Source organism: Danio rerio, chromosome 24 (genome assembly GCF_052040795.2).
Source record: "Danio rerio strain M-AB ecotype USA chromosome 24, GRCz13ab, whole genome shotgun sequence".
Classification (NCBI taxonomy): Eukaryota; Metazoa; Chordata; class Actinopteri; order Cypriniformes; family Danionidae; genus Danio; species Danio rerio.
The window spans coordinates 29,802,351-29,829,173 of record NC_141044.1 but is presented as its reverse complement, the minus strand read 5'-3'; the positions used below and the strand labels follow the sequence as shown (position 1 = coordinate 29,829,173).

Genomic DNA, 26,823 nt, shown 5'->3' with positions numbered 1-26,823 from the left:
ATTTTGTGGTCTGACTGCAAATAAAAATGTTTTTTTAATCAGTATTTTGCTTATTTTTCAGTGAAAATTTCCTTTTAATAAAGATTCATTTATTTTGTGGGTGGAATATTTTAAATGTTAAAGTTTCAGGGTCATTATGAGTGCAGTTTAGTTGTGCTTGAAGATATTAATCAGCATCATGAACTTTTGGATTATTGCATGTAAACTATATATGATTTACCGTTGTTACAACAGGAAGTACATGTTACATGCATAATAAAGGTAAATGACATATTTTTAAGTGTTAAAGATCTAAATTGACAAGTTGAAATGACCACCCAGCACATATGGAAATTAATTCCTGCCAATTTTATAAATCAATCAAATAAACATTGGAAATTAAAAAGAAAATCAGATGAACAATTTCATTATAAAACACTGTTCACAAAATATCTGCCAAAATTGTTATTAATGTTCACGCTATAATAGTGACACAATTCAAATTTAAATGTTTAAGTTTTGCTTTTATTAACACTTATTTCAGTTTTCATTTTCAATTTCAACCTTCAACCTGTATGCAAAGCCTATGCAAATGAGTGGGAGGGGCTTATTCAAGTGACATCAAGTGTTTTCAGAGCCTGTGGGCAGAAGCACCGTTTTGATGGATAGCGTGAGTTACTAATGTACGGTTGAAGTCAGAATTATTAGCCCCCCTGTTTATTATTAGCCCTATTTCTGTTTATTGGAGAAAAGATTTTTTTTCAACACATTTTTAAACATAACAGTTTTAATAACTCGTCTCTAATCACTGATTTATTTTATCTTTGCCATGATGACAGTAAATAATTTTTGACTAGATATTTTTCAGGACACTTCTATACAGCTTAAAGTGACATTTAAAGGCTTAACTAGTTAATTAGTTTAATTAGGCAGGTTAGGGTAATCAGACAAGCTATTGTATAATGATGATTTGTTCTGTAGACTATCGGGGAAAAAATTGCTTAAAAAGACTAATAGTTTTGTCCTTAAAATGGTTTTTAAAAAATTAAAAACTGCCTTTATTCTAGCTGAAATAAAACAAATAAGACTTTCCCCAGAAGAAAAAAATATTATCAGACATACTGTGATAATTTCCTTGCTCTGGTAAACATCATTTGGGAAATATTTAAAAAGAAGAAAAAAATTCAAAGGGGGGGGCAAATAATTCTGACTTTAACTGTATATATAACAAGTAAAGTGGCAAAAACTGTTAGTAAGCTCTTACGTGAAGCAGTTGCTGCATTTATACAACAAGAGGAACAGAGGACAGGATAACCAACCATCAAACGTTCATCCCACAGCAGGAGTCGTAGACTTCTAAAAAACTGTGCAGCGTAACTGCGGTAGGCCTTGTGATGAATTTTTATAGGATATTGTATTAGTTCTTGTGACGTTAAAAACTTGTTAGTACTAAAATCTTTGAAAGACATCTAAATTAGTGTGATAAAGTCGGTTTTAACGTTTGATATTAGCCATACATTTGCACTCGCAATTTTAGGGATCATCTGCGAATCAAGAGACGAAATACAGTGAAAATAAAATGTTAAATCAGCAACTTCATTTTATTTATCGATTTGACAGGGACGATGTGTTGTAACAGTGAAAATGAAAATCAAATCATTTTATTTCATTTTTAATTTTGACAGATATTTTGCAAACAGTGTTTTATAATGAAATTGTTAATCTTTTTTTTTTTTTATGTATCATTTATTTAAAATGGGCAGAAATTCGAAAATTTGACTAATTGAAATGACCACCCAGCACCAGAGCATTAATTACATTTTGGATCAATGTGCGGTTACTGAATGAAAGAGTTATGCTGGGTCACATCAAATGCAGAGTTAAGTATTTTTCCCATTAAATTATATACAAAGTCAGTTCAAACACACGGATAGAAGTGAATTATTGCCATACAAGTGACACAGAATTTATTGTACTCAAGTTAAAAAATTGTGTGTGGGGAAAATCATCTCATTCTTAAAGTAGATCAAGTGACATGGTGCTCTGCGTTTGCTGTGAACTCAGCATTGCTTTCTTTAATAACTGAAAATAATACAGACCCATACAAAACAAATATCTATTTATTCTTTCAATATTTTACTGGAAAACAAGATGAAATACTGATTTGAGAAAAGGCTATTGCTGTGCTTGCTTTTTCTACTAACATGTAACAACAGAAGTACTACTCGCAAACAAAACCGTTGCATATTAGTTCAGAAAAGAAACTGCAGTCCGCCGTTGGACATGAGACATTACATGGATGCTTGTTTCTCATAATTTGATTCTCCATTTTGTCAGTTTGGGATGGGAAAAGCCTCCTTTACTCCTTTTGTGGACCCTCGAGTGTATCAGACGTCCCCGACAGAAGATGATGAGGACAACCCTGCCTCAGGTGAATAACACACTTCCTATAACTCAGGTAGAGCCAATGCCAACTTTTTTGAGAGGGTGCTCGCTGCAGAGCCATTTGAGAAGAGGTGAGCTCCAGAGAGGGGGAGCATGAGCTGTCGCTCCTCCTTCTGTAAGCTGTTTTAATGCGTACACCAACCCCACCTCTAACCCTACCCCCAGTGACATCACTCGTAGAAGAAGTGCAAAAAAGGTGGAGCTCAAGCTTAAGCTCCCCCTCTCTGGAGCTCACCTCTCCTCAAATGGCTCTGCAGCGAGCACCACTTGACTTTTTTTTCTGCTTATAAATGACAGAATGGGCCACTGAATTGTTTGTTGGTGACTACAGGGTGTTAAAGTCTATGAATCCTTCTCCAAATCCTACTGGAAATAATGAGCTTCTGGGTTTTTTGGGGGGGGTCGTGCAGCTCTTTTCGCAGATGAGCTCCTGCGGCAGGAGCAGGAACAGGAACAAGCTCGACTGAACGAAGCTCGGAAGATTTCTGTTGTTAATGTCAATCCCACTAATATCCGGCCACACAGCGACACGCCAGAAATCCGCAAGTACAAGAAGCGCTTCAACTCTGAAATCCTGTGTGCGGCACTCTGGGGTGAGTCCGAACTGATGGTTTAAAGACATTATTTCTGACTTTATATTTAAGAACTGTTTTTAATGTTTTTATTTTATGTCAGGATAGTTGAAGATTTTGTCAGATTAGATAATAAGATTTTGTCGTTAATTAACTTGCCTTTAGGCCATCCAATATAAATTTCAGCAGTAAAAAGAAATCTATTTATCGACGCATCACAATTTTTTCTTACTATTCTAAATCGATTCTCAAATGTTAAGAATTAATTCTGTGTACAAATTAGATCACAAGGATGCAAGCTTGCATAGGTGTGAGTTAGAATCAGAAAAAAAAAGTTATGGTGTGTATGGTACTGTTTTCACGATATTGGAATTCCGGTTTCAATTGGTACTGAAATTTAAAAAACATCTATTTCCTGCTAACATTTAAGTGCTGTTGAGCGCGTTCTTAAAAACAGCTGAATGGCTATTGTGTATACATGCTCAACAGAAATGAATGTGATTGGCCGTCAAGTTTACCAGTTGAATGCTTTTCACCGCTGTTTACCGACTGCAAACACAAATACAGGAACACTGAATCATTTCAAAGCCGCGTAGATCAGTTGGTCTATCAGCGGATCGCTCATATGTCAGCACATAGACAGACCTGTTGATTGACGTGACTTTTTCAGTGTTTTTGTACCTGTGTTTGCATTTGGTGAACTGGTGACCTTTACGGCCAATCAGTCATTTCTGTTGAGCATGTAAACACAATAGCCAATCAGCTCTTAGTGTGTCCTCAACAGTGCTCAAATGTTAGTAGGAAATCGACAATTTTAAAATTTGAGAACCAGTTGGTCTCAAAAGTCCAGCACTAGTTGACAGGTGCATGGTGCTGAATTTGCTTCATTTTGACAAACATAGATGAACTTTAAAATATTAAAGATGTGGCAGGGTGGCTTCAATCTGTTGTATGAATGGATACTGATTACATAGATACAGTATCATATGTTACCATTATCGGCAAGCTAAGTGGAAGCTCGCAGCTTGTGTTCTGCAATTGTGGACCTACTGCACAGTGTTGCAAACCGTATGAAGCATTGCATTGAGGAAAGTGTGGAAAGCGCAACTCGCTCCACGTACTATGCCGCGTCTATATGTAATAATGTAATTAGGAACTTGAGCAAGTAAAAGACGTGATATGTGAATGTCTAATACAGCTACCAAGTAAGGGTACACAATGAACCCTTTTGACATTTCCGGGTTTCTTAGTAGCGGAAGTCATCATAGTTGGGTAAACTGAATGGAAGAGTACAAGAAATCTTTGTTTTTACAATCTTATTTGCTCAAATAACAAAAGAAACTCCATGCTGGTGTTATCAAGACTTTCAGAAAAAGGAATAATATTGTGAGACTAATAAGGTTACACAGAATGGAGAATAACCTCTGTCCTGCTCATACACTCTGCATTACAATCGCCTCACGCAAGAGGTAAATCGAGTTTTTTGTAATTTGATGCAAAGATGACATAATACATACATACATGAAAATAATTAAATGTTTAAACATTTTTTAGAATTTCAAAATATTAAAAACCTCCAAGGATTTATAATTCCAATGACAATAAAACCCGCCATAACATTCTTATAACAAGAATCCATTGGCAGTGGAAATGCAAACCTGATCAGGGTGACTTAATCTGAATCGTACTGTTAATTTCTTGCACTAAACAAGTAATGAAGCAAAATTAATTTAATAGATTCAAGTCAACAGCTACCAACTCTCAATTCAAGAGTCAAAAAAATATGTATTGGCTAAACAAAATTAATAATGAAATGACCACTCTGTGTAGGAAACCACATTTTGGCACGTAAATGACTGCAGAATTAATGGCAAATGTAAATTTTTTGGGTGTACTGTTCTTTTAATGTCTGTATTATAAAGCATGTGTAATTTTTTCTGTATTTGTTTACTATAGGAGTGAACCTCCTGGTAGGAACAGAAAATGGCCTCATGTTACTCGATCGCAGCGGTCAAGGCAAAGTCTACAATCTAATCAACCGCAGGCGATTTCAACAGATGGATGTTCTGGAGGGTCTCAATGTCCTGGTCACCATTTCAGGTGGGACAACTCTCCGGTTTGATTATTTTGTTCCTTATCTATTCCTAATGAGAGGTACTTACTACTACTCGTTTTTTGTCACAGGCAAGAAGAATAAACTGAGGGTGTATTATCTATCATGGCTCAGAAACAGAATACTTCACAATGATCCTGAGGTGGAAAAGAAACAAGGATGGATCACTGTTGGTGATCTGGAGGGTTGCGTTCATTATAAAGTCGGTAGGTGGTTTGGTCAATTTGGCAAAATACTTGTCTTAAATCTCAAATAACTACAAAAGAAGTATTAAAAATATTTAAAGACTAATTGGTTTGTCCAATAGTAAAAAAGTAAAAATTATAAATAAAATATTATATTAAATAAAATAAAATCATGTTATCATCTGCTATTCACCTTATTCTCAGCTGACGAGTGGGCGCTGCCATTTGAATCTTTTTGTCTCGCGACTTCCGGTCACATTCACTTCCATTCATTTTTTGATGTAACAACTGCTCGTTACGCTGCTTGATGTTGCAATTTAATATTTTCTTATTATATTATGCTACTTGGTCTGTGTAGTCATGCAAACATTTGTTTGTTGAGTAAGTAGTGTGGCCATTTTCTGCCGTTTATTATTCCTAGTCATTTCTCCCATAGGCGACTGAATCGGTAGTTCTAAGACAATCGCGAAAACAGGCGCACTTCCGCATTTTAGAATAAGGTCAATAGACAAAATAGTTTTGTCTGCTTTATTTTTTGTTTTGTTTTGTAGCTGCCATTTGATTTGTCTGTGCATTGTTCATTTTGTCTATTTATTGTTTTTTCTACTGTTCATTCAATTGTTTTTGTCATTTATTCGGTTTGTATTGTCATTTGATTGTTCACAATCTTTCTTATGCTTTATAATTTTCAAAGAATTTTTGTTTGTTCTTTTATTTTATTTTGTTTTTTTTATAGTAGTTTGCTCTGCCATTTGTTCTGTTTGTCTGTGGTTTGTTTGCATTTTCTCTCGTTCCTTCTCATAGAAGGTCATTAAATCCTAATAATATTTCCTGATGTATTTGTCATTTAACAGTCAAATACGAGAGGATTAAGTTCTTGGTGATTGCATTGAAGAACGCAGTGGAGATTTACGCCTGGGCTCCCAAACCCTACCACAAATTCATGGCTTTCAAGGTGAGCCAGATTTCTGGTCCTTTGAGAACGAGCATCTGTGCAATCGTTTTAAATTAACTCCATTAGTTAAATAAAAAATAGTAGCTATTCAAAGGTGCTGGGTGTATGTTTTTGACTCTTTTAAACCATAAAAGTACCATAATATGTTTGCAGATATTTATCCAATTATATTCCAGCACTTTGGATTGCCTTGATGAAAAACTGTGTATTTCATTTCAGTCTTGAAGGCTGCCTCAATGTATATGACTGCAGCCTAAAATGCGACCTCCGCAAGAACGAAGCAGCCACTGACAGGAGACGCAGATTATTTTGCAAACAATACAAATTATAAATGTAAACATTAGCTTGGAGGTTTACAGTGTAATGCTATGTCCACACCAAACGTGGAGTACAGTGTCACTTGCTCTAGTTTACTCACGTTTGTTTGTTTGTTTTTCATCTCAAGGTAAAGTTGAATTATTTGAAGACTTAGTTGCGTATTTCACTTCATTTGCCCTGCCTGGTAGAAATTCACCCATGTTTGCATCGACTTAGTACATAATAATACTACTAATAATAAGTTTTTATAGAACCTCTAATCAGAAAAACGTTGGGACCATATAGAAAACACAAGGAAAAAAGTAGAGATTTCCAAGTTTACTTTGACTTGTATTTCATTGCAGACAATATGAACACAAAATATATTATGTTTTGTCCGATTAACTTAAATATACAACCTTTCCTGTTATTCGGACCTGCAACACATTTCAAACAAAGTTGGGACAGGAGCAGTTTAGGGCTAATAATCAGGTAAATTGGTTAAATAATGATGTGATTTGAAACGGGTGATGTCAACAGCTGATTGTAATTATGATTGTACAAAAGTAGCATCCAAGAAAGGAGCAAAGATGGCAGAGGATCGCCAGTTTGCTAACAAATACGCGAGAAAATTATTGAAATGTTTAAAAATTCAGTTTCTCAAAGGAAGGACGGATGACTTTCCTAACCTTTTCTGATTTGTGGTTGTATTTCCAGTGCTCAAGGATGCTTTTACAACAAAATAGGAGAACAGGAAACAAAACCGTAAATGGGTAGAGAATATGGCAGACTAATAATGCATAAAAGGGACAAGAGAAGAAATACCAAATAAAAAAAAAACAAGTAGAAACAACATAATCTACTTGCGTGAATACTTAATTTTGCTTTTAGTTCACTCCTGTTGGTGTTGTCAATCTGGCAACCTGTGTGCATGTCCATCTGTGGAGGAAAAAAATCCAGTGTTTTGTATTAGAGTGTTGTATTGGGGTTTAGAGAACACAGAACATTATCCTTCATTAAACCATCCCATTTCAGTTCACCAGTGTTTTTTTAATCATATTTTTATTCCTCTGTTTCTCCAAAGTCTTTCACGGACCTTCAGCACAAGCCTTTGCTGGTGGATTTGACGGTGGAGGAGGGTCAAAGGTTGAAGGTCATCTACGGCTCCAGTGTTGGTTTTCATGTGATAGATGTGGACTCGGGGAATCCGTATGACATCTACATCCCATCCCACGTAAGTGCTGAGCGGGAGGCTGCTCTCCCCTCCTTACCCTGATTCCAGGGGACTTTAAATAGGACGACTGCTCCCCGGGGACACCGGCATGCACTGTAGTGTTGATGTCTGTATCACATATGTGTCTTTTAATTACTGACAGGGTCCAAATTTAACACTCGCACCAGATGCAAGTGAACAAAATGAAAGAAACAGATTGGATGAAAGAAATAAAATCTTTCCAGTTGGCTGGTGTTTGTTTAGAGAATGAAAAACAATGAATAGGTTATTTATGTGTAATGCATGCTCTGACTTAAATTTGACCCATTTTAGAGAAAAATTTTAGCTTTTTTATTATTATTGAAGCTTGTTTTTTTACAGAATTTAAAAAAATGAATCTACAAGTTCTTGCAATTCTGACTACTTTTACCACGCTTATATTTTCTCAGTATTTTTAGCTAACAATTACAGTTCTGACTTTCTCATAATTGCAAGTTAATATCTTTTCTCACCATTACAATGCAACATTCTTTCCTCCAGTTATAAGAAATGAAATGAATCAGAAATGTAGGGATGCAACGATTATAGATTTCGGGTATATGATTATAGTCTGAGAAATAAGCACGGTCATCGCGATTATTATGCGTTCATTAATTTCGAGTTCTTCTAGTTTAATACTACTAGTTTAGAAAATCACACGAAAACTCCTCATTTTTTAAAGTGTCATTTATTGCTACTCCGTAACTAAATACTGAGCAGCCCGCAGGTGCAGCATCAAATCAAGGCTGATTTAGAGGCCGATCACACCGAACATGCTTTTTGCGTTAAGAGGTGCCTTTTTTTGAATGATTTACTAACGGCCGAGAGTGTTGTGCTTGCTGCTTATGCGCCCTGCATGCCTCGCGTTTTTAACCTCCTGCTGCACCTCGCGTTTTTGCCCTTGCGCGCCGTGCGGTTTGAAAAAAGTCAACTCTGAGCGGAAGAAAGCATGTTACATCAGTCGTGTCTATTTCATTCTCCAATCCAATAAAAGCAGAGGCGGGGTTTCCGTTGATGTGCCTGCAGTGTTTGTGTTGTCAAGACAGCTATAGAGACTTTTGCAGATGGAGATTTTTGGTTTGCTGTTTTGGGTTTTCTGGTGCTGTATGACTCACAAATCTTGAACATCACAATTTTATTACAATTAAAAAGTATATTAATATCAACAGCAACACTCTCGCACAATACCCAGCTGATTCAGTCATCGCCTAGCAACATGAAAAGTGCACCGCACTTCTTTTTTTTTCTTTTTTCTTGTCAACAAAAAAGGTAGTGAGGTACGCCTCGCATTTTTGGAATGGAAAATGGCTTCCTGTGTGATCGGTCCCTTATACTTTTGCGTTGAGTGATTGGCGTGACCCACGGCAACTGCGTTGCGCTGAGACGTGCATTTACTACAAGTAGCTAAAACTCAGTCATTCAGAGGCGGGAACCGGACGACATGGAACAACATTAATCATAAGGTCAACACAAAACAACAGTTTCTATCTTGAGCTACTTCGCGCAACTCAACAGTTGTGAACAATCGCTACATTGGGCTCGCAGCTCTCAGTGGCGCCCACGCTCGTCATCGATACCAAGCTGACCAATCACAAAGTTTGCGCTATGTGTCATTGCGTTGTGTAGTTTTTGTTTTTTAAGAGGTACTGCGAAGGCTATGCAACCGCGCAAAGGCTGCGCCAGACCATACGCATATGCTTTTAAACCTTTTTACAGCATGCTGTGGAAAAAGGTGATTCGTCATCTTCAATAGCCCCTTTCACACACTGATACCGGTAAATATCCGGAAAATTTCTGGAACGACTTAACTGGTAAATTCAAAAAAGTGCTGTTCACACAGGCGAGGACGTTATGGGATTTTTTCCGGAAAAGAGCAAGGTTCTGAAATCATTAACCAGAAAAGAGCTTTAAACAGCTGCGCTTATATTTGTAAACATCTGAACACATTACAAACTCTTTGGATGGATGAGTATTGTGAGCAACTTCGATGAAAATATAAGGAGGAAGACTTTCGCATGTCGAGATGTACATTATATGTGTGTGTGCTGGCGCTCACCGATTGCTTCACGTGCACATGTGTCATGCAACTGAAGGAAGCAGAGATTGAAAGTAAACAAACAGCGGTTTATCATTTCATAAATTTTTTTTAAACAGTCGTCATTAAGAAGGAAAACTGAAACGTTATCTGACTAACATCTAGCAGCTAAATGTGTCTGGAAATATATTCACAGGCTTTTATTCTCATAAACCGCATTAATCGCGAGTGTTCGAATTGGCTAAAGTAGATGCGTTTTAGACGTGAACGTGCTCTTTCCGGCAATCTTCCTTCTGTGTTCACACAGCGTAGCATTCCAGCAAATAATGTTACAACTTCTCAGTCCGGAAAATAGCCAGAACAAATTTACCGGTATTTTCAAAAAGAGCCTGTACACACATACAGACCTGTATGTGTGAAAGGGGCTAGTGCCACCCTGGTCATTCTTTGTGAACACAAAAGAATCCCTAACTGCTGAGTTCAGGTGCTTTTTCAGACGAAACAGAGTTAAGGCTGATTTATACTTCTGCGTCAAGCGCAGGTGTAAACTCTGGCGCAGCCTTCTTAGGACACAAAGGAACATAAACACCTTCGTTCTTCGTTATGTTCCTTGACTCAGAGAAACATAAACACCTCACTGTCAGCTAGCGTTTTGGAAGTGTTATTGCAGAGCAACACAAACAGCGTGCAGCAGTATAAATGCACGACTACGCGAAGGCAGGCAGCTTCGGTCACGCCAAACGCTCGCTTAGGTGTAGAAGCTTAGAACTTTTTAAACTAGTGCAGAGTTGTTGAAACTTTAGCTGCAGCTGTTACGTTCTGTGCAAGAGAAACGTGGTGTTGAAGCCTTTACGATTAGTTATTCGTGACGAATTAAAACACTGCTAGTTGTGAAATCAGCTAATCGTTGCATCCCTAGTCAGAAGCTAACTTGCAATTATTATTTTTCATTAGAACTTTGAGGTATTTGGTTTGGCTTATGAATACAAATGAATAGCCAGAGATCCTTTAAAATAGAATTACTAATCATATGAAATTCAGAATTGTGAAGGAAGTTTATATTTTGCAATTCTGACTACAAATAATGCATTATCATGTTAGGTTTTATACAATTATAAAAAAAAGTAAGACTAAAATATATATGCAAATTAGAACATGATGGGTTTAAAAAGGCAAGTTTAACACCAGCTCATCTTGTACATGATCATCTTACAATGTGCTACTTGTCACAAATGTTACAAAGAAACAGCTGAGTCATATACGAAATTATACATTAATATAATAATACAAGTAGAAACAATCTGAAATTGCTAGTAAGCATCACTTACTGTACAAAGGAGTGCGCTAAATTTAATTTAATTTAATATTATTTACCTTCTTTTTTTATGCTGTATATCATTACTGCAAAGTACATGTTCTCAAAGTAACCCTGAAATCGCCACGTTTGGCGGCCAGTTAATTTTGGACCCTGATTTTTTTTCATACAGCTAAAAGCAAGCGCGTATGAATGTTCTGTGTGCAGATTGAATGTTCATAAATCAGCAGATTTCATGACATCCCCAGTTTCTAACATGATCGTAGAAACACAAATCCCGACAAAACCAAACACCAACACAAATCAAAGCGGTTCTAGCCGGGGGCGCATTTTATGTTGAAGCAGAGGGAAGGAGTCTCGATTGTTGCAGCAGTTTCTCAAAGGGAGAAGCACGAGACACATGGCCGGCCCGGGGAGGGGGGAGAGCGTCACCTAGTGGGGGGATTGTTTTGCACTTTCGGCTCGTTTTCTGTCACCCCAAGGCTCATCTGCGCCCAACCCTCCCTTCCCAGATTCAGGGCAGTGTTACCCCTCACGCCATTGTGGTGCTTCCCAAGACCGACGGCATGGAGATGCTTCTGTGTTATGAAGATGAGGGAGTCTATGTGAACACATACGGCAGAATCACTAAAGACGTGGTGCTCCAGTGGGGAGAGATGCCCACCTCTGTTGGTAGGTTTTGGTTGTTTATTTCACACAAAACGCTCCTGTTCTCCTTCTAGAGCCCTAATCTGTGCGATCTGTCGTCCCTTACACCCCTCAGTCTCACTCAGTCCTTGCACACTAACACACACCCACACACATCCACACACACACACGCATGTCTTTGTCCACTATTCTTTCTTAACTGACCCTTTTCTGCCTTATGCTAACCCGGCTCGGTTAGGCTAAACCCTGACTCACACAGTGCAATGTTTGTTTGTCTGTATGTGTAGCACATCGTGTTTATCGTTGTCGTCACACTTTTAACCAATTATATGAACGTCTGTTGTTAATAATCACTTAATTTCAATTGGTTTCAGAGCAAAAGCATGAGAAATGTTACTGTTTGGCTTTGATTGCAGTTTTGTTTCATGTCGAATCTCACAGAAATATCAGATTCACATTAAAACTAGTTTAAAACAAGAGTTCGTTGTGCATGAAGAAAATTGAGTGTATGAAAATGGGAAATATGTATTTAGCTGTGATTGAAACAATTATACTCTTCTCTTCATTTTAGGGTGAAATGTAACTCGCTTTTTTGAGATATAAAATTGTGGTATTTGCTATATTTTAAAATGTAAATATTTCAAAATTGTCTGTATTTAATTTAATTGAATAGATTTAGATGTTAAAAATGATTAGTCGTTTTAACTGATTTTGAAGTTGACAACCCTTTTTCTGTATGTAAATGAGGGAAAAAACGTTTGTCTTAAATTCGCTATGCCCAAAAACCCGGCTCCCAAAATAAAAAAAATCTATTTCTTTTTCTTTTTGATATCAGTGTTCAGTATAACCCATTTTAATAAGATTAACTAAAAGCTAGAATTTCCCATAAAGTATACTTAAATGGACAGAAACCCTACAGAAAAATAATTTAGCCCATTTTAACCATTTTGGTATTCCTGTGAGAATGTATTGTCAAAGTACACTTGATTTTCTTCTTGTAAAATATATTTAATTTGTAATTTTGTGATGAAATATTAATTGATTTAATTAGATTTAAAGGGATAGTTCACCCAAAATGTCATCTAAGATGTAAGTGCCTTTCTTCAGTAGAAGATTTTAGCTGAATCTGTGGTTCTTGGTGATTCTTATAAGAGCAGTCAATGGTTACATTTTTTTTTTTAGATTTAAAATAAATGCATACCAACAAATACAAATCCATAAAAATGTCTACTAGTGTCAGCGCCAGTAAGCTAGGAGTTAAGTTAAGTTCTTAAGAACTTAAGTTCGATTCCCGGCTTGAGGTCCTTTGCTTATCATTCCCCTATTTCTGCTCCCCACATTTACTCTCTGTAAATCTCCACTGTCCTATCAATAAAGGTGAAAACCCCTAAAAAAAGATAAGAAATAAAAAATGTTTGTGACACACTGATGCCTTGTGAAGCGAAACAAGCAGTCTGGGTAAGAAATGTAAAAAAACTGTACAAAAGCACGCACATCTCTCCTAATTGGGTGCTCAGCCAAAACCGCAAAAAGTGCAAATTAAATGTAAATCAAAGGCGGCAACACCAAGGCTCCAAAAATGCAAATTTATTAAATTAAAAAGGCTGACACAAAGCGTGGGTAAGAAATGTAACAATATTTACAATCCACAGCCTGCTTAAAGCAACAGAAAGCTTGCATTTGACTAAACTTGCGCAAGATCAGTGTTGCCAGATTGGGCAGTTTCCTGCATAATTGGGCGGTTTTGTAATTGATTGTGCAGTTAAAAAATGGCAAAGGTGGGTTGACAATTTGGTTGGTTTTGAAACATAAATTTTATATGCAAGTTAAAAACATAAACCTGTGTTCCGACTCCATTCAGTTAGTTGTGACCAGTGCATAGCGCAAACCGCGCGATTCCACCCACAAGAATAAGTGAAGGAAAGTTGTATCAACATCTGACTCCCCGAACAAAGCCAACTCCTCTTCGCGTGCACACGCATCACGCAGTCCCTGCAGTTAAGCTCACAGCGGTTTATCATAACACTTATCGATACATCTTTTTTCCCGCAATTGACCGCAAGAATAAACATAGAAGCATTGTCTGCTTGACAAGCAGCACCTATATTATGTTAAGAGTTTAAAATGCCAAATGGGACGAATGTATACACTATTTCAAAAGTAAAACTTTCTCTAAAAGGTAGTGTAATCTACACAACATTAAGTGCAGGTTGTGGGTGAGGGGAAGCAGAATCCAGTTATGTTGTAGTTCTGTGTAACTACTGGTGTTGGTTGGTGTATGGTTAATTTTGACAAAGTAACTAGGTAAGTCAAAGTAATATTAATCTAATATTTTGGGCATTTTTAGTGTGCGTTTGGGTGGGTTTTTGACAGCTTTTGGGCTGGAAAAAGTCAGCTATATATGGCAACACTGTGCAAGACTTGCATGCATTTGACCAGGCTTTGGCTGTGTTGAATTTTTTATCCAGACCAATCGTTTTATTTAAGACATCAGTGTGTTGCCAGAACACATGACTATTGATTTGGATTTGTTTGTATGCGTTTATTTTTGTATCTAAAATCCTGTAACCATTGACTGCCATTATAAAAAAAAAAGCATTATGGACCACAGATTCTTCTTTAAAATTCTGCTGAAGAAAGAATAGCACCTACATCTTGACTGATATGTGGGCGAGTACATTTTCATTTTTATCCAAACTATCTCTTTAAGCAAAACTTGAACATTTTCCTATCCAACATTAACATTTTTTGCCAGCACATCCATTTCTATGCGAGTTATTCTTGTCTATTTTAGATGTAAATATGAATGTTTTGAACTCTTGCTTTACTATGACCATATACTGCCATGTGCCTCCAAATTAATTTGCAGCTTCAACATTTGTTTGTATCCGTGTTTTCATGTCTCATGTGTGAAGAATGTTAATGTTTCGGTTTATCTGGCTGTCTTTTGTCATTTGTCGGCTGATACTGAGGGTTCAGATGTAGACCAGCAGCCACCCGCTGCCTCACTTCAACCAATTCATAAAATTTAGAGTAACTGTATTCAACTCTTCAGTGATTCTGCATTCATAATTCGTGTATTTTCTACACAAAGGAAGCCAAAACGACCAGACTGTATTGATCTTTTTTGAGAGATTTCCACAAAAGCCCTTTTAGCCACAGGGAGTTGGAGGCTAGTTCCTTTTTGCCATCAGTTTCTACGTAAAAGTGCAGTAATATCTGATGTAATGATCTGTGATGCTCAGAAACTGCTGCAATAATGACCTCCTGATGATGTGGGGTGGCTTTGGCAGGCTTGTTTTCTAGGGCTGGGCATAAAAATCCAAGTTTTCAATCAATCTTTTTTTTTTAATTGTTGTTGTTGTTATGGTCAATGTGTATTTCTCAAAGGTTTTGTCTTTTTCCTCCCTTATTTTATATTCCAGGAGTTTTCAAATTGTGTGTGAGCACATCAGTGGAAGCATGGTAGAGCTGGGCAGCATTACTTTTCTATATCCGCTTGTTAAGTCGTGATGTATGGAACACCGTTTCCGGGTCCAAGCCACTACTCATTTGAATTGAGAAAATATTCATTCATGACCACTTTTTAGTAGGGGTGTCACTATTTATGCTCAATTTCGATTATCAAATCAAAAAATAGAATCGTCGATGCTGCCACGCCCCCATGTCACGTCAGCTTGTGTTGTAAAGCGGGGGAAAAAAAAACAGGCTTGTTGAAGTGCTTGTTAAACTGCAGGAGCAGAAGCAGGAGACCCGTCGACAGAACTTAAACCCTCTCCTCTTTCAATAAAGTTGCCGGTGTGTAAGCATTTCGGATTTCCAGTGAGTTATGTTGACAACGTTCGTGTTGTCGACAAAAAAAAACACAGTTTTGCTAGCTCTGCTATGTACGTATTACGTACGGTTCGTCCGATAGACAACACCGGCATTGCGATCCTCCGCCCGCCCCCGTTGCAAATCCGCTCGCGAAAAGTGCACACTCAGGCCCTGTTTACACTGTCTTTGTTTTTAAATGGCATTTTAGAACGACAACGATTTGACATGCACAGTGGCGTGTAGCATTTCTGAGCAGCCCTCCTTCCTCACTACCTCTGAAAACGCACATCACGTGACCACACACACACACACACACAGTGACACAGACGTACACACACAGCCATGGGCTCGAGACAGCGGGTTCAGGCAGTCAGAGGATTAGTAGACTGCTTCAATCTTTCACTCACTTGTACTTAGTAATTTTAGCACCTCAGATACTGTTGGCTGGTTCCTGTTGTTGTGCGTCTTTACCGACGCCATTATAACGACACAGATCACTGCCTATTCACGAGTCCCGCAGAAAAAGTGATTGACAGGTGGTAATTATGTGTGTATCTTGCCTTTATTCATTTACTGTATGATTTGTTTATGGGTAAAACAAAGACCATGCAGGTCAGGTAGTTTAAACGGTAGGCTACAAATAATTAATTGGTCATTAATTAATTATTCATAATCGAAAATTGAATCGAATCGTGCCTTTAGAATGGAAAATGTAATCGAATCGAGGATTTGTAGGATCGTGACACCCTTACTTTTTAGTCATATCACACAATAAAGTTAGTTTTATATAAAATCATAGTGTACACAACAGTCTCTGGACTTCACAGACATCAATATTTTAACAAATTAATCACTTTTTGGTGGCGAAGCAGTGGCGCAGTAGGTAGTGCTGTCGCCTCACAGCAAGAAGGTCGCTGGTTCGAACCTCGGGTCAGTTGGCGTTTCTGTGTGGAGTTTGCATGTTCTCCCTGCGTTCGCGTGGGTTTCCTCCGGGTGCTCCCGTTTCCCCCACAGTCCAAAGACATGCGGTACAGGTGAATTGGGTAGGCTAAATTGTCCGCAGTGTATGAGTGTTTGTGTGAATGTGTGTGTGGATGTTTCCCAGAGATGGGTTGTGGCTGGAAGGGCATCCGCAGCGTAAAAACTTGCTGGATAAGTTGGCGGTTCATATTGCTGTGGCGACCCCGGATCAATAGAGGAAATAAGCCGACAAGAAAATGAATGAATAATCACTTTCTGGCCATCTGATATTAGGCATGGATATATATTGCAATCGTGATTTTCAAAAGTATTACATTGCTTTGTAAGCGTTTATTACTACCATTTGTTGATTCTCCCCATACAGTTTGATAGAGCGCTTGGATCCAGAAGCTGCTTCGCGTGACGTCACACTTAACAAGCAGATTAGAAAAATAAAGAAACATGGATGAATGCGAAAAAGAGTATGTTTGAGTCATTAAGGAAAGTGACTAAGGTGATGGAGCTCAGTTGACTACACTTTTTTTGACTCATGGCCAATTCGATGGTCAAATGTACACTTATGTGTCGAAATGCCCATCCTGCTGGGTTTTATGTAAACAATCAGTTATAGCATGATGTCTTAAAGAGCAGCCTAATAAAAAATCCCTGGTTATGAGGTCAATCAAAGACCCAAACAACAATGGAATATTTCATAGTCTCATGAATAAATGTAGAAATATACACATACACACACACACACACACACACACACACACACACACACACAGTTGAAGTCCAAATTATTGATTCTCCTGTAAATATAATTTTTTAAATATTTATTTTTATAATTATTTTATATTTCCCTAATGATGTTTAAAAGAGCAAAGAATTTTTTACAGTATTTCTTAAAATATTTTTTCTTCTGGAGAAAGTCTTATTTGTTTTATTTCGGTTGGAATAAAAAGCGCTTTAAAATTTTTAAAAACAATTTTAAGCTCAATATACTTAGCCCCCTTAAGCAATAGCTGTGTCCTAAATGGGACACTATGTATGTGCACTTATGCACTATGTACTTTACCAAAGTACCAAATAATACCTGCCGATAATATAACCACATTCCCCATCATGAGGCGCTATATTCACTCGTAGAAGAATTTTGGTTTCACAATCCAAAATCAATAATGTAATCCAACATGAGCGCCTGAAAGCTCCGTCCCTTTTGCTTTGTGAGCAATGATGAGGCCGTTGAGTGTGTGAAGTGTTCAACCTTACAGACTTCATTTTACCAGTTGAATAAGTGCATCATCCGAGTATTTAAAGTGCTCTTATCCTATTTAGAGTTTTCAGTGTTAACGCACTACTTACACTATTTATACTACAAAATGGCGTAGAATAGTGCATAAGTATGCAATTTGGGACGCGCCTTATTACCCTAACTCAATTAACTTAATTAACCTAGTTAAGCCTTTAAATTGCACTTTAAGCTAAATGCTAGTATCTTAAATAAAAAATATCTAGAAAATTAATATGTATTGTCATCATGAAAAAGATAAAAGAAATTAGTTATTATAACTTTTAAGTTTAGAAATGTGTTGAAACAAATCTTTCCATTAAACAGAATTTAAGGAAAAAAAGGGTTGATAATTCTTATTTCAACTGTACAGTCTAGGGCAAAATTATTCATACCCCTGGCAAATAATTTTGGACATGCCACTTTTTTGTTTAAAGTCAAAAGTTAAGATGTATATATAAATATATATATATATATATATATATATATATATATATATATATATATATATATATATAAAAATTTTAAGCTTTTGTCTTTAAACAAAAAAGTGGCATTTCCAAAATTATTCATACTCTTTGGAATCTGTCACAGTCCATGGGAAAATCTAAAATTCTATACCATTCCAAATAGTCCAAGTTGATCTCAAGCATCCTAATTACTGGAACAGCTGTTTTAATCAACTCAACAGTTGACAAACAGAAGCACTTTGCAGGTTTTTTTTTTTTTTTTTTTACTGTTTGTGGACAGTCATGGCTAAAGTGGCCTTTCCACTGCACACGACAAGCAATGGACGAAAGTCATTCATTTTCAATGGAGAGTAGTCCAAGAGCTGCGTAGTTCCAATCATCTCCGTATGTGGAAAATTTAGATCCGAATTGAGCTGCGGATATGCTGAAATACTTGAACTCCTGCGACTAGGCCATATGCGACCGGCCGACCGGATGTGATGCATTCCAGTGCTGTCCAAGCAGGTCCGTGTACGCGAGATGAGAAATGGTAAATAAAAAAATAAAAATATCTATACTAAATAAAACTTTTATATTCATAAATGAGTAATAGAAAATATTATTCTCCCCTTTATTCTCTCCCATGGTGCACGACAAAACAGAATATTCTGTACGACTGCCACAAGGGGGCGTATTCTGACAGTCATGTCCGAATGTTGTGTGCAGTGGAAAGACTGCTTGAGACAAAGGAGCTCAGTGAGGACCTGTGAGCTACGAGACCATATCTAAATGTTTTGAAGTTCCAGTGGCTACAGTGCAAAGTATTATTAAAAAATACAAGACATTCTGCACTGTGAAAAATCTCAGCGGGCGTGTTCAATATTTCACATTATGACTACTTCTTCCATGCATCTGAAGCACATGCATGTGTACAACATTCACTTAATCTAATTAAGAATGTAATGGAATAGGGGGATAGTGAATGAGAATCAAATCGAATCACACACCTGAATGGAAACCCAGCCCTATTGTTGACACTGAATGTGCAGGAATGAGGTTTTAATGTATTTTGGAGCTCTCCTGTCACTTCTTTCTCTTGTGTTTTTGTGTGTGTGTTCACTACTGTGTGTCCTGCAGCCTATATCCACTCCAACCAGATCATGGGCTGGGGAGAGAAAGCCATTGAGATCCGCTCCGTGGAAACGGGACACCTCGACGGAGTTTTCATGCACAAGCGAGCACAGCGACTGAAGTTCCTGTCTGAGAGAAATGATAAAGTATGTCAGCAGGATTGTTGTTTTGTTTGCCCCTATTTTATTAATCCTTTAAAAATGCATCATAATGTAATTTCTATTTTATTATTTTAATTTTTTTGTGTGTGTGTTTTTATTTTTAAGTGTTTGATGCAACAGTCCTTATATGACATTATGGAAAAATGTCTCATTTCATTGTTTGTTATATAAAGTTAATAATTGTTATACAAATGTTTATTTTTCAGTATAATGAAAACTACAAGTTTTTTATATTTGTATATAAAGTTTTAATACAAAATATATATTTTTTATATTTTAATCTTTTTATTTAAGTTTTTATTTGAATTTTTATCAAATTTTAGTTTTATCATTTTTATATAACATTTGTGTCGATTTAAATGTTCATTTATTTAATGTAGTTTAAGTTTAATTAGCTCACCATTTACTCATACTCTGATGTTTTAAAGGTGCTGTATGTACATTTTTGACTCTTCTAAAACATAAAAATACAATAATATGTTTGCAGATATTTAAAAACCATGCTAAGTGACAATCTTGTTTATCTGAAAAACTTTTAGCCAGTCATATTTCTGCACCTGGGTTGCCTTGATGGAAAACAGCATATTACATTCAATCAGTCAGGAAGGCTCTCAAAGCATGCATCCGTGACTGAAATGCAACCTCTGGTGAACCGTAACAGCCTCTGAAATGAGACGCAGATTCAGTTACACATGGGGTTAATAATTAGCAAATAATATAAATATTATGAACTTAAATATTAGGTGAGCAGATTACATTGTAACTTAACCACGTGTCCTAACAACACACTACGTGACGAGTTTTGCAGTGATAAGCAATTTGGCTGTTTCCACCAGACGAAACACGACAGAAATTTAAATACAGCCATTCACAATATTGTACTCACTGCTGTCCAACAAAAGGGTAAAGTTTATGATACAATTAATATATATTAAACCTCTTTAACATGATTATATGTACATGGTGAATCACTGATGTGTGTTGGCTTGCACTGAGTCAGTTCTAAAGTTCAGATTCAAAGAGTTTTTTACATTCAAGATCTGAGGTGAAATATCTGCTGCGGCTTTCAGTAGTATGGCAATAAATATAATGTAAAATGGCATTCAAACTCGCATTATTAGCATTTAACACTAAATAAAAAGCACATGATGTGTATTTGAGGTAAACATTGTCATTTGTTGTTCAGCTGCAAAAAATAGAAGCTGCTTCTAAAGGTTTTGGTTAGAACAAATCCTCCTTTTAATATTGTAAATATTCCTTCCGTTGCTTTTAGTTAAAACAGTTTAAATCAGCCTTTAGGCTTGATAGTCAGGCACACTCACATCAATATGGAAACCTGCGCTTGCATGTGTTTTGATTCAGGAGTGCAATACCTAATTCAGCCACTGGGTGTCAAACCTACATACTGCACCTTTAAGAATTTCTTTCTTCTGTTAAACAAAAAACAAGAAATTCTAAAAAAAAATATTGAAAAAAAACAGCCGATGTCCATATGGGAAAAACATTCTTCAGTGCTGAACAGAAGAACTAATATTAATTTATTAGAATATTTATTTAATATATTTAAGGATCAATAGTGGTCAGTGCTTCCCACACATAGTCCTTACTTAAGCAGGCCGCCTAGGTATATTAACGAAAGTCAAAGTATATGTAATTACACTTTTTTTTATTATTATTGTCCTTTTACCCTTTTTTTGTATCCGCCCAAAATAAACAAACATTCGGGATCTAATAAGAAGTGGAAAATCTTCTCTGCTTTACCAGTTTTATACTGCTTGTTCTGTGTGCATGAGAACTGTTAACACTCGCGTGCTCTCCAGACCCGCAAACTTTGTGTCCGGCCCGGGTTTCTAAATCTAAAATGTCCAGGATTTGGTTTTGCTTTGGTTTTCGAAGCTGTGGTTAATTTTAAGTGCACAGCCATGTAAATAATGAATTCTTTCATCTAAATGACTCAGAAACGCTTTACTAAATACTCTGCAAGGACAAAATCACATCTAAATTGGCTGCAGAATAATTGTACACCATTGGAAATGGGTTTAACTCATTTGTCTTATTTAAAAATCTGCACATTTTATTCTTGTAATTATTATGGTTTTTAGAGATTTTTTCAGATTTTATTCCTTTTCCTGTCATTTATTTCTCATATGCTGTATATTTTATTAATTTGATGGTGAATATATAATACATATTTTATACATTTAAAATGCTTTGGCAATACTGTACAAAATGTCATGCCAATAAAGCAACCTGAACTTGAATGAGAGATAGAGGGAAGCAGATTTGACCTGTCAGTGGGTGCACATGGCTGCTGAATAGCATAAAAGAGAATTTTTTATATTATTTCAACAGTCTTTTTTTTTTACTTTAAACCATTAAAAAGAAAAAGTTTAACACAGATAATAGTAAAAATTGTGTTAAAAATCAAATTTAGTTTTGTTTTTTCACATATAGTTATCTATTTATGTGCTGTGGGTTTCAATCCGGCTAACACCGCAAGTAAACTTCAAACCTGTGGGAAGCACTGATGGTTGCTTCAAATAAATTTTTGCACACAGTCACATTTTCTGTTCTTTTGCATGAATAATAGTCAAAATAATCATGTGTCCTCCATCTGGCCTCTTGTTTCTGCACAGGTGTTCTTTGCCTCGGTTCGATCAGGAGGCAGCAGCCAAGTTTTCTTCATGACCTTGAACAGAAACTCCATGATGAATTGGTAATTCATCTCCACCCTCCCCTGCATTGTGTCTGTGGACCTTTTCTACTTTATTGAAAAGTGTGGAAAAAAAGGAAAGACAGAAAAAATCCAGGCGCACTGGATAATCCATCAGATGGCAAAAAAAGACCCAAACTTTTGCTGGAAAGAGTCAAAGAATAACCCCAAATGAACAACACACGGGGGCGTCAGAGGAAAACAACCGGTTTTTATGACTCTTTCATTAACATACGTGGGGTTCTGATGTTTTTTTTGTCCTTGCAAATATGTATCTAGATTCTTCTGGAGGTGAAGACTGGAAATAAGACATAAGTGTGGAAACCAAACCCACAGAGTAGAGTGAATATTTGTACTGTTAAGACACTTTTTGACACAATAATATCACGGTTGTGCTGAACGTCAGTGAACCTCCCTTTGCGGGATGAATCCATCGAGCCTGGTTTGTGTGATCGACCCTTTTTCTTTTTTATGTTTCGACTTGGAATGCACACGGATGTTTGTGTCTTGTGGATATCGGTCTAACGTGTGAAATCGAAACTAATAATTAAGACTTGCATTGGAGCAGACACACTTCGGGCTGTCCACAGAATGCCTTAAATATGAATTCGCAAAGCTGCTCGTTTTATTTTTTAAGTCCATTATATATTGACGTTGATGCAAATTTCTGGAAGGAACAGAAAATGCTCATTATTTTTGGGACGGAAATGCCTGCTGATATGGACGAATAATGGAAATGATTCTGAATATTCATACTGTGCATTCCTAGTTTTATGCCAAAGCTCTATAGTATTCACATCACATTTGAAGCCTGTGATTTGGCACCGTTTTCCTTGAATGTGCTGCAGATCCAAACGTTTCTTCCATTGTCAGTTCATGGATATAATGCATATGTGGGAGAATTTACTATATGGCTCATCCTAAAATCAAAATTATTCTCGTATAATACCCCTCAATCCTACATGATCCCCTTCCCACACAAAAACAGATGATTAGCTTACTGTCTGAGCTGCTCTTTTACATCAAATAAATGGTGACCAGATACTTGTAAGCCTCAAAACATACCATTAAAATAGACTTTTGTTTCTGAAGACATTTTTTTTCTTAGGAACCGAAATGCAAGTCTTAATTCGCCAAATAATCCTGCTCTTTTCACATGTATTGCTTGAAAAAGAACAGCCTATACATTTTAATGAAAAATTAACCACTATTTTTACAGTTTCTTCAATCACACAAAAAAAAGATATTTAGATGTCTTTTTAAAAGGAATAGCTTTGATAAATCAACAAAATCCAGCTTGACACTTGGCTTTAGCACCTACTATAAGGAAATAAACCGACTGGATATTTAGACATGACAACAAATTGTCCTCATGGAGTGTGAAACCGATTTGACCCTTTTAACATCACAGCGCTACGAAATGTTCTGAATATTTCAACCGATCGCTAAATACTACAGAGCTTTGTATTGAAACATAAAAAAGTACACTGAGATTCTGTTGCGAGTTGCTGAGTACTATGAGTGTGTGTGTGTGAATAAATGATCAAATGTAATGATTTCCACCTACAATACAAAAAAAAGGTGTAGATATGTTATCATTGACATACCAGCAATCTCGAATTGTTTTCATATCAGGAGCAGCAAACCTCCACATGTCATTAGGATATAAGAACGTGCTGCGGTTTTTGTATTTTTAAGTATGTTTTCTCATGACTTTCTGCAAAGTGCAATAAAGGCCAAGGGAACAGAGCCTGGTGAGTCAGTCGCTCACCCCTCCTCAAGATTGATCTATATAATCTCCAACTCTTTCTAGAGGGACTTTCACTACCACCCTCTGTAAATATCTATTTACATTTTTTTTTTTTTGGAAACAAACTTCTGAATGCCTCTGAATCAAATGCATAGGAACTGTGAGGGTGTGACAGAAATGCTGTATATGGTTCTATAAGATCCAAATCTTTTTTTCCGTATGAATCCGTGAACAAAGGGTAGTGTTTTGTGAGTAGAGCTTCCTTTTAGGCTACCTCGTTTCTGTTCACCTGTTCAGATCGGTTCAGTTTTTCTGTGTGGGTAATGATGCCGTAAATAAGTGACATGATTTTAAGGCAATATTCAAGATCGTAGTTCGAAGAGGCAAGTATTTATTCTCTGGGAGGAATTATGTCTTTTCGAAATGCAACAGTAGATCGGTGAATTTTCAAGTTTAATAAATCATAATAGTTTTTTTTTTTGTTTTGCAATTGGCGATGAATATGTTGTAATTAACTCATGTAAAAGAAATTTCTGTTGTCGTTACATGTCGATTCACAGGTGGTTTGAGTGTAGAGTGCCAGAAAAGCTTTTTTTTTTTTTAAATAAACAAAAACAAAAAATCATGGTGCAATGTCTCGTGCAACAGCCAAAATAAGCCTACACTTCATATTAGGGGGATTCTTCAATTAGGGAAACTTTTTTTTTGTACCCAAAGGTGATATTAAAGGGATTTTATAAATAAAATGCTTAGTTCATTTAAATTGTCTCTTTAATTTATTCTCTAATGATATATTCAGTGCTGTTGTCATTACCGCATTGCAAATGCGCTTAAATTTTGAAATGAGTACAATTTCATGGCTTTAAATCAGATTATTAGGCATTTAAATATTGAACAAAATACTGTCATATCATTTTAATATTTTTTTAAGTTAAACCGTTATCATAAATATTTTAATTAATGTGAAATTTGAAATTTCAGTATGCAAAGCATTATAATTTATTGTTACAAGTTTGTGTCATTGCCGAAATTTGAGTTTTACAAAAATATGCATCTCCAATAGTTCTGTCATAACCACCAAACCAAGCATTTAGATTTTTATCACATCATTTAGTGTCATTTGCAGAATTTTTATTTACGAAAACAAATCCGCTTTCACATTATAAAAAATGATGTCATTACCACCACAACAAGCATTATTATATCTCTTAATTTATGTAGGTTTACTAGAAGTCATTACCGAAATTTGAATTCACATACAAATACAAAACAAACAAAACATACAAAACAAACGACTGTAATATGATTTCAATATTTTCTTTAAAGTTAAAACATTATCAAATTTAAATTAATGTAAAATTTTATCATTTATCTGCCATTTTCAGTATGCAAAGCATTCTAATTTTTTATTAAAAGTTTGTGTCATTACCGAAATTTTAATTTTACAAAAATTTGTATCTTCAATAGTACAGTCATTACCACAATACCAAGCATTTGATTTTTATTAACATTATTTAGTATAATTTACACACATTCAATTCAGAAAATAATAAACAGTGAGTGGTCACACTTTTTTTTCGAAATCATAAATTTTTGAAAATAAGTACAATTGTATGGCTTTACATCAGATTATTAAGGTTTTGAATCGGACACGTTCAACAAGCGACTGCCATGTCATTTCAATATTTTCTTTAAAGTTAAACCGTCATCATAAGTATTTTAATTCATGTGAAATTTGGTCATTATCTGTCATTTAAAGCATTATAATTTTATTGTTACAAGTTTGTGTCATTACCGAAATTTTGATTTTACAAAAATCTGTATCTTCAATAGTACTGTCATTACCAAAATACCAAGCATTTTGATATTTATATACATTATTTAGTGTCATTTCCAGAATTGTGATTCACAAAAAATTAACCGAGTTTTCAAATAAATTTTTCTAAATCTGCTTAAATTTTGAAAATGAATACAATTTTATGGCTTCACATCACTCACTCACATCAGCTTCACATAGTCACGGAGTTTTGATTAACAAAATCAAATTACACAGCCTTCACAATTTTAAAAATACTGCCATTACCACCATATCAAGCATTATTATGTCACTAAATTTATGTAGATTTACTAGAAGTCATTACCGAAATTTAAATTCACATACAAATAGTTAACAAACAACAGTCCATACCAAGCATTTAGATTTTTATATCAGATTATTTAGTGTCATTTCCGGAATTTTGATTCTCAAAAAATAAACGCAGTAAGTGGTCAAACTTTTTTTCAAAATCTATTTAAATTTTTAAAAGGTGTACAATTTTATGGCTTAAAATTAGATTATTAGGGGTTTGAATCAGACATTCAACAAACAACCATCAAGTTATTTCAATATATTTTCTTTAAAGTTAAACCATTATCAAAATTATTTTAATTATTTGAAATTTGGTAATTTATCTGCCAGTTTCATTATTCAAAGCATTATAATTTATTGTAAAAAGTTTGTGTCATTACTGAAATTTGAATTTTACAAAAATCTGTATGTTCAATAGTACTGTCATTACCACAATACCAAGCATTTTGACTTTTATATCACACGATTAAGAGTCATTTGCAGAATTTTGATTCACAAATACAAAGCTTTCACATTATTAAAAATTCTGTCTTTTCCCCACACCAAGTATTATTATGCCACTACATTTATGTAGGTTTAATAGAAGTCATTACCGAAATTTTATTTCACATTCATAATTTTTAACAAG

At 35.8% G+C, this 26,823-nt stretch overlaps 1 protein-coding gene across 17 annotated transcripts in view; it reads left to right on the top strand.

Annotated features, from left to right (window-relative positions):
* tnikb (TRAF2 and NCK interacting kinase b) overlaps positions 1 to 24,066 on the top strand; it is a 145,263-nt gene extending 121,197 nt beyond the window's left edge. For 8 of the 17 annotated variants that reach the window (XM_087308706.1, XM_087308703.1, XM_087308698.1 and 5 more), the window contains 9 exons: positions 2,317 to 2,410; positions 2,835 to 3,017; positions 4,953 to 5,096; positions 5,181 to 5,315; positions 6,149 to 6,249; positions 7,631 to 7,780; positions 11,661 to 11,820; positions 19,450 to 19,589; positions 22,241 to 24,066. In XM_087308706.1, the coding sequence (XP_087164832.1) occupies positions 2,317 to 2,410; positions 2,835 to 3,017; positions 4,953 to 5,096; positions 5,181 to 5,315; positions 6,149 to 6,249; positions 7,631 to 7,780; positions 11,661 to 11,820; positions 19,450 to 19,589; positions 22,241 to 22,324 (1,191 nt within the window). In that variant the 3' untranslated portion in view covers positions 22,325 to 24,066. The remainder of the gene's footprint in view (positions 1 to 2,316; positions 2,411 to 2,834; positions 3,018 to 4,952; positions 5,097 to 5,180; positions 5,316 to 6,148; positions 6,250 to 7,630; positions 7,781 to 11,660; positions 11,821 to 19,449; positions 19,590 to 22,240) is intronic. The other 9 variants (XM_087308710.1, XM_087308708.1, XM_087308705.1 and 6 more) reach the window with 2 other exon arrangements.
* Positions 24,067 to 26,823: the final 2,757 nt, after the last annotated feature.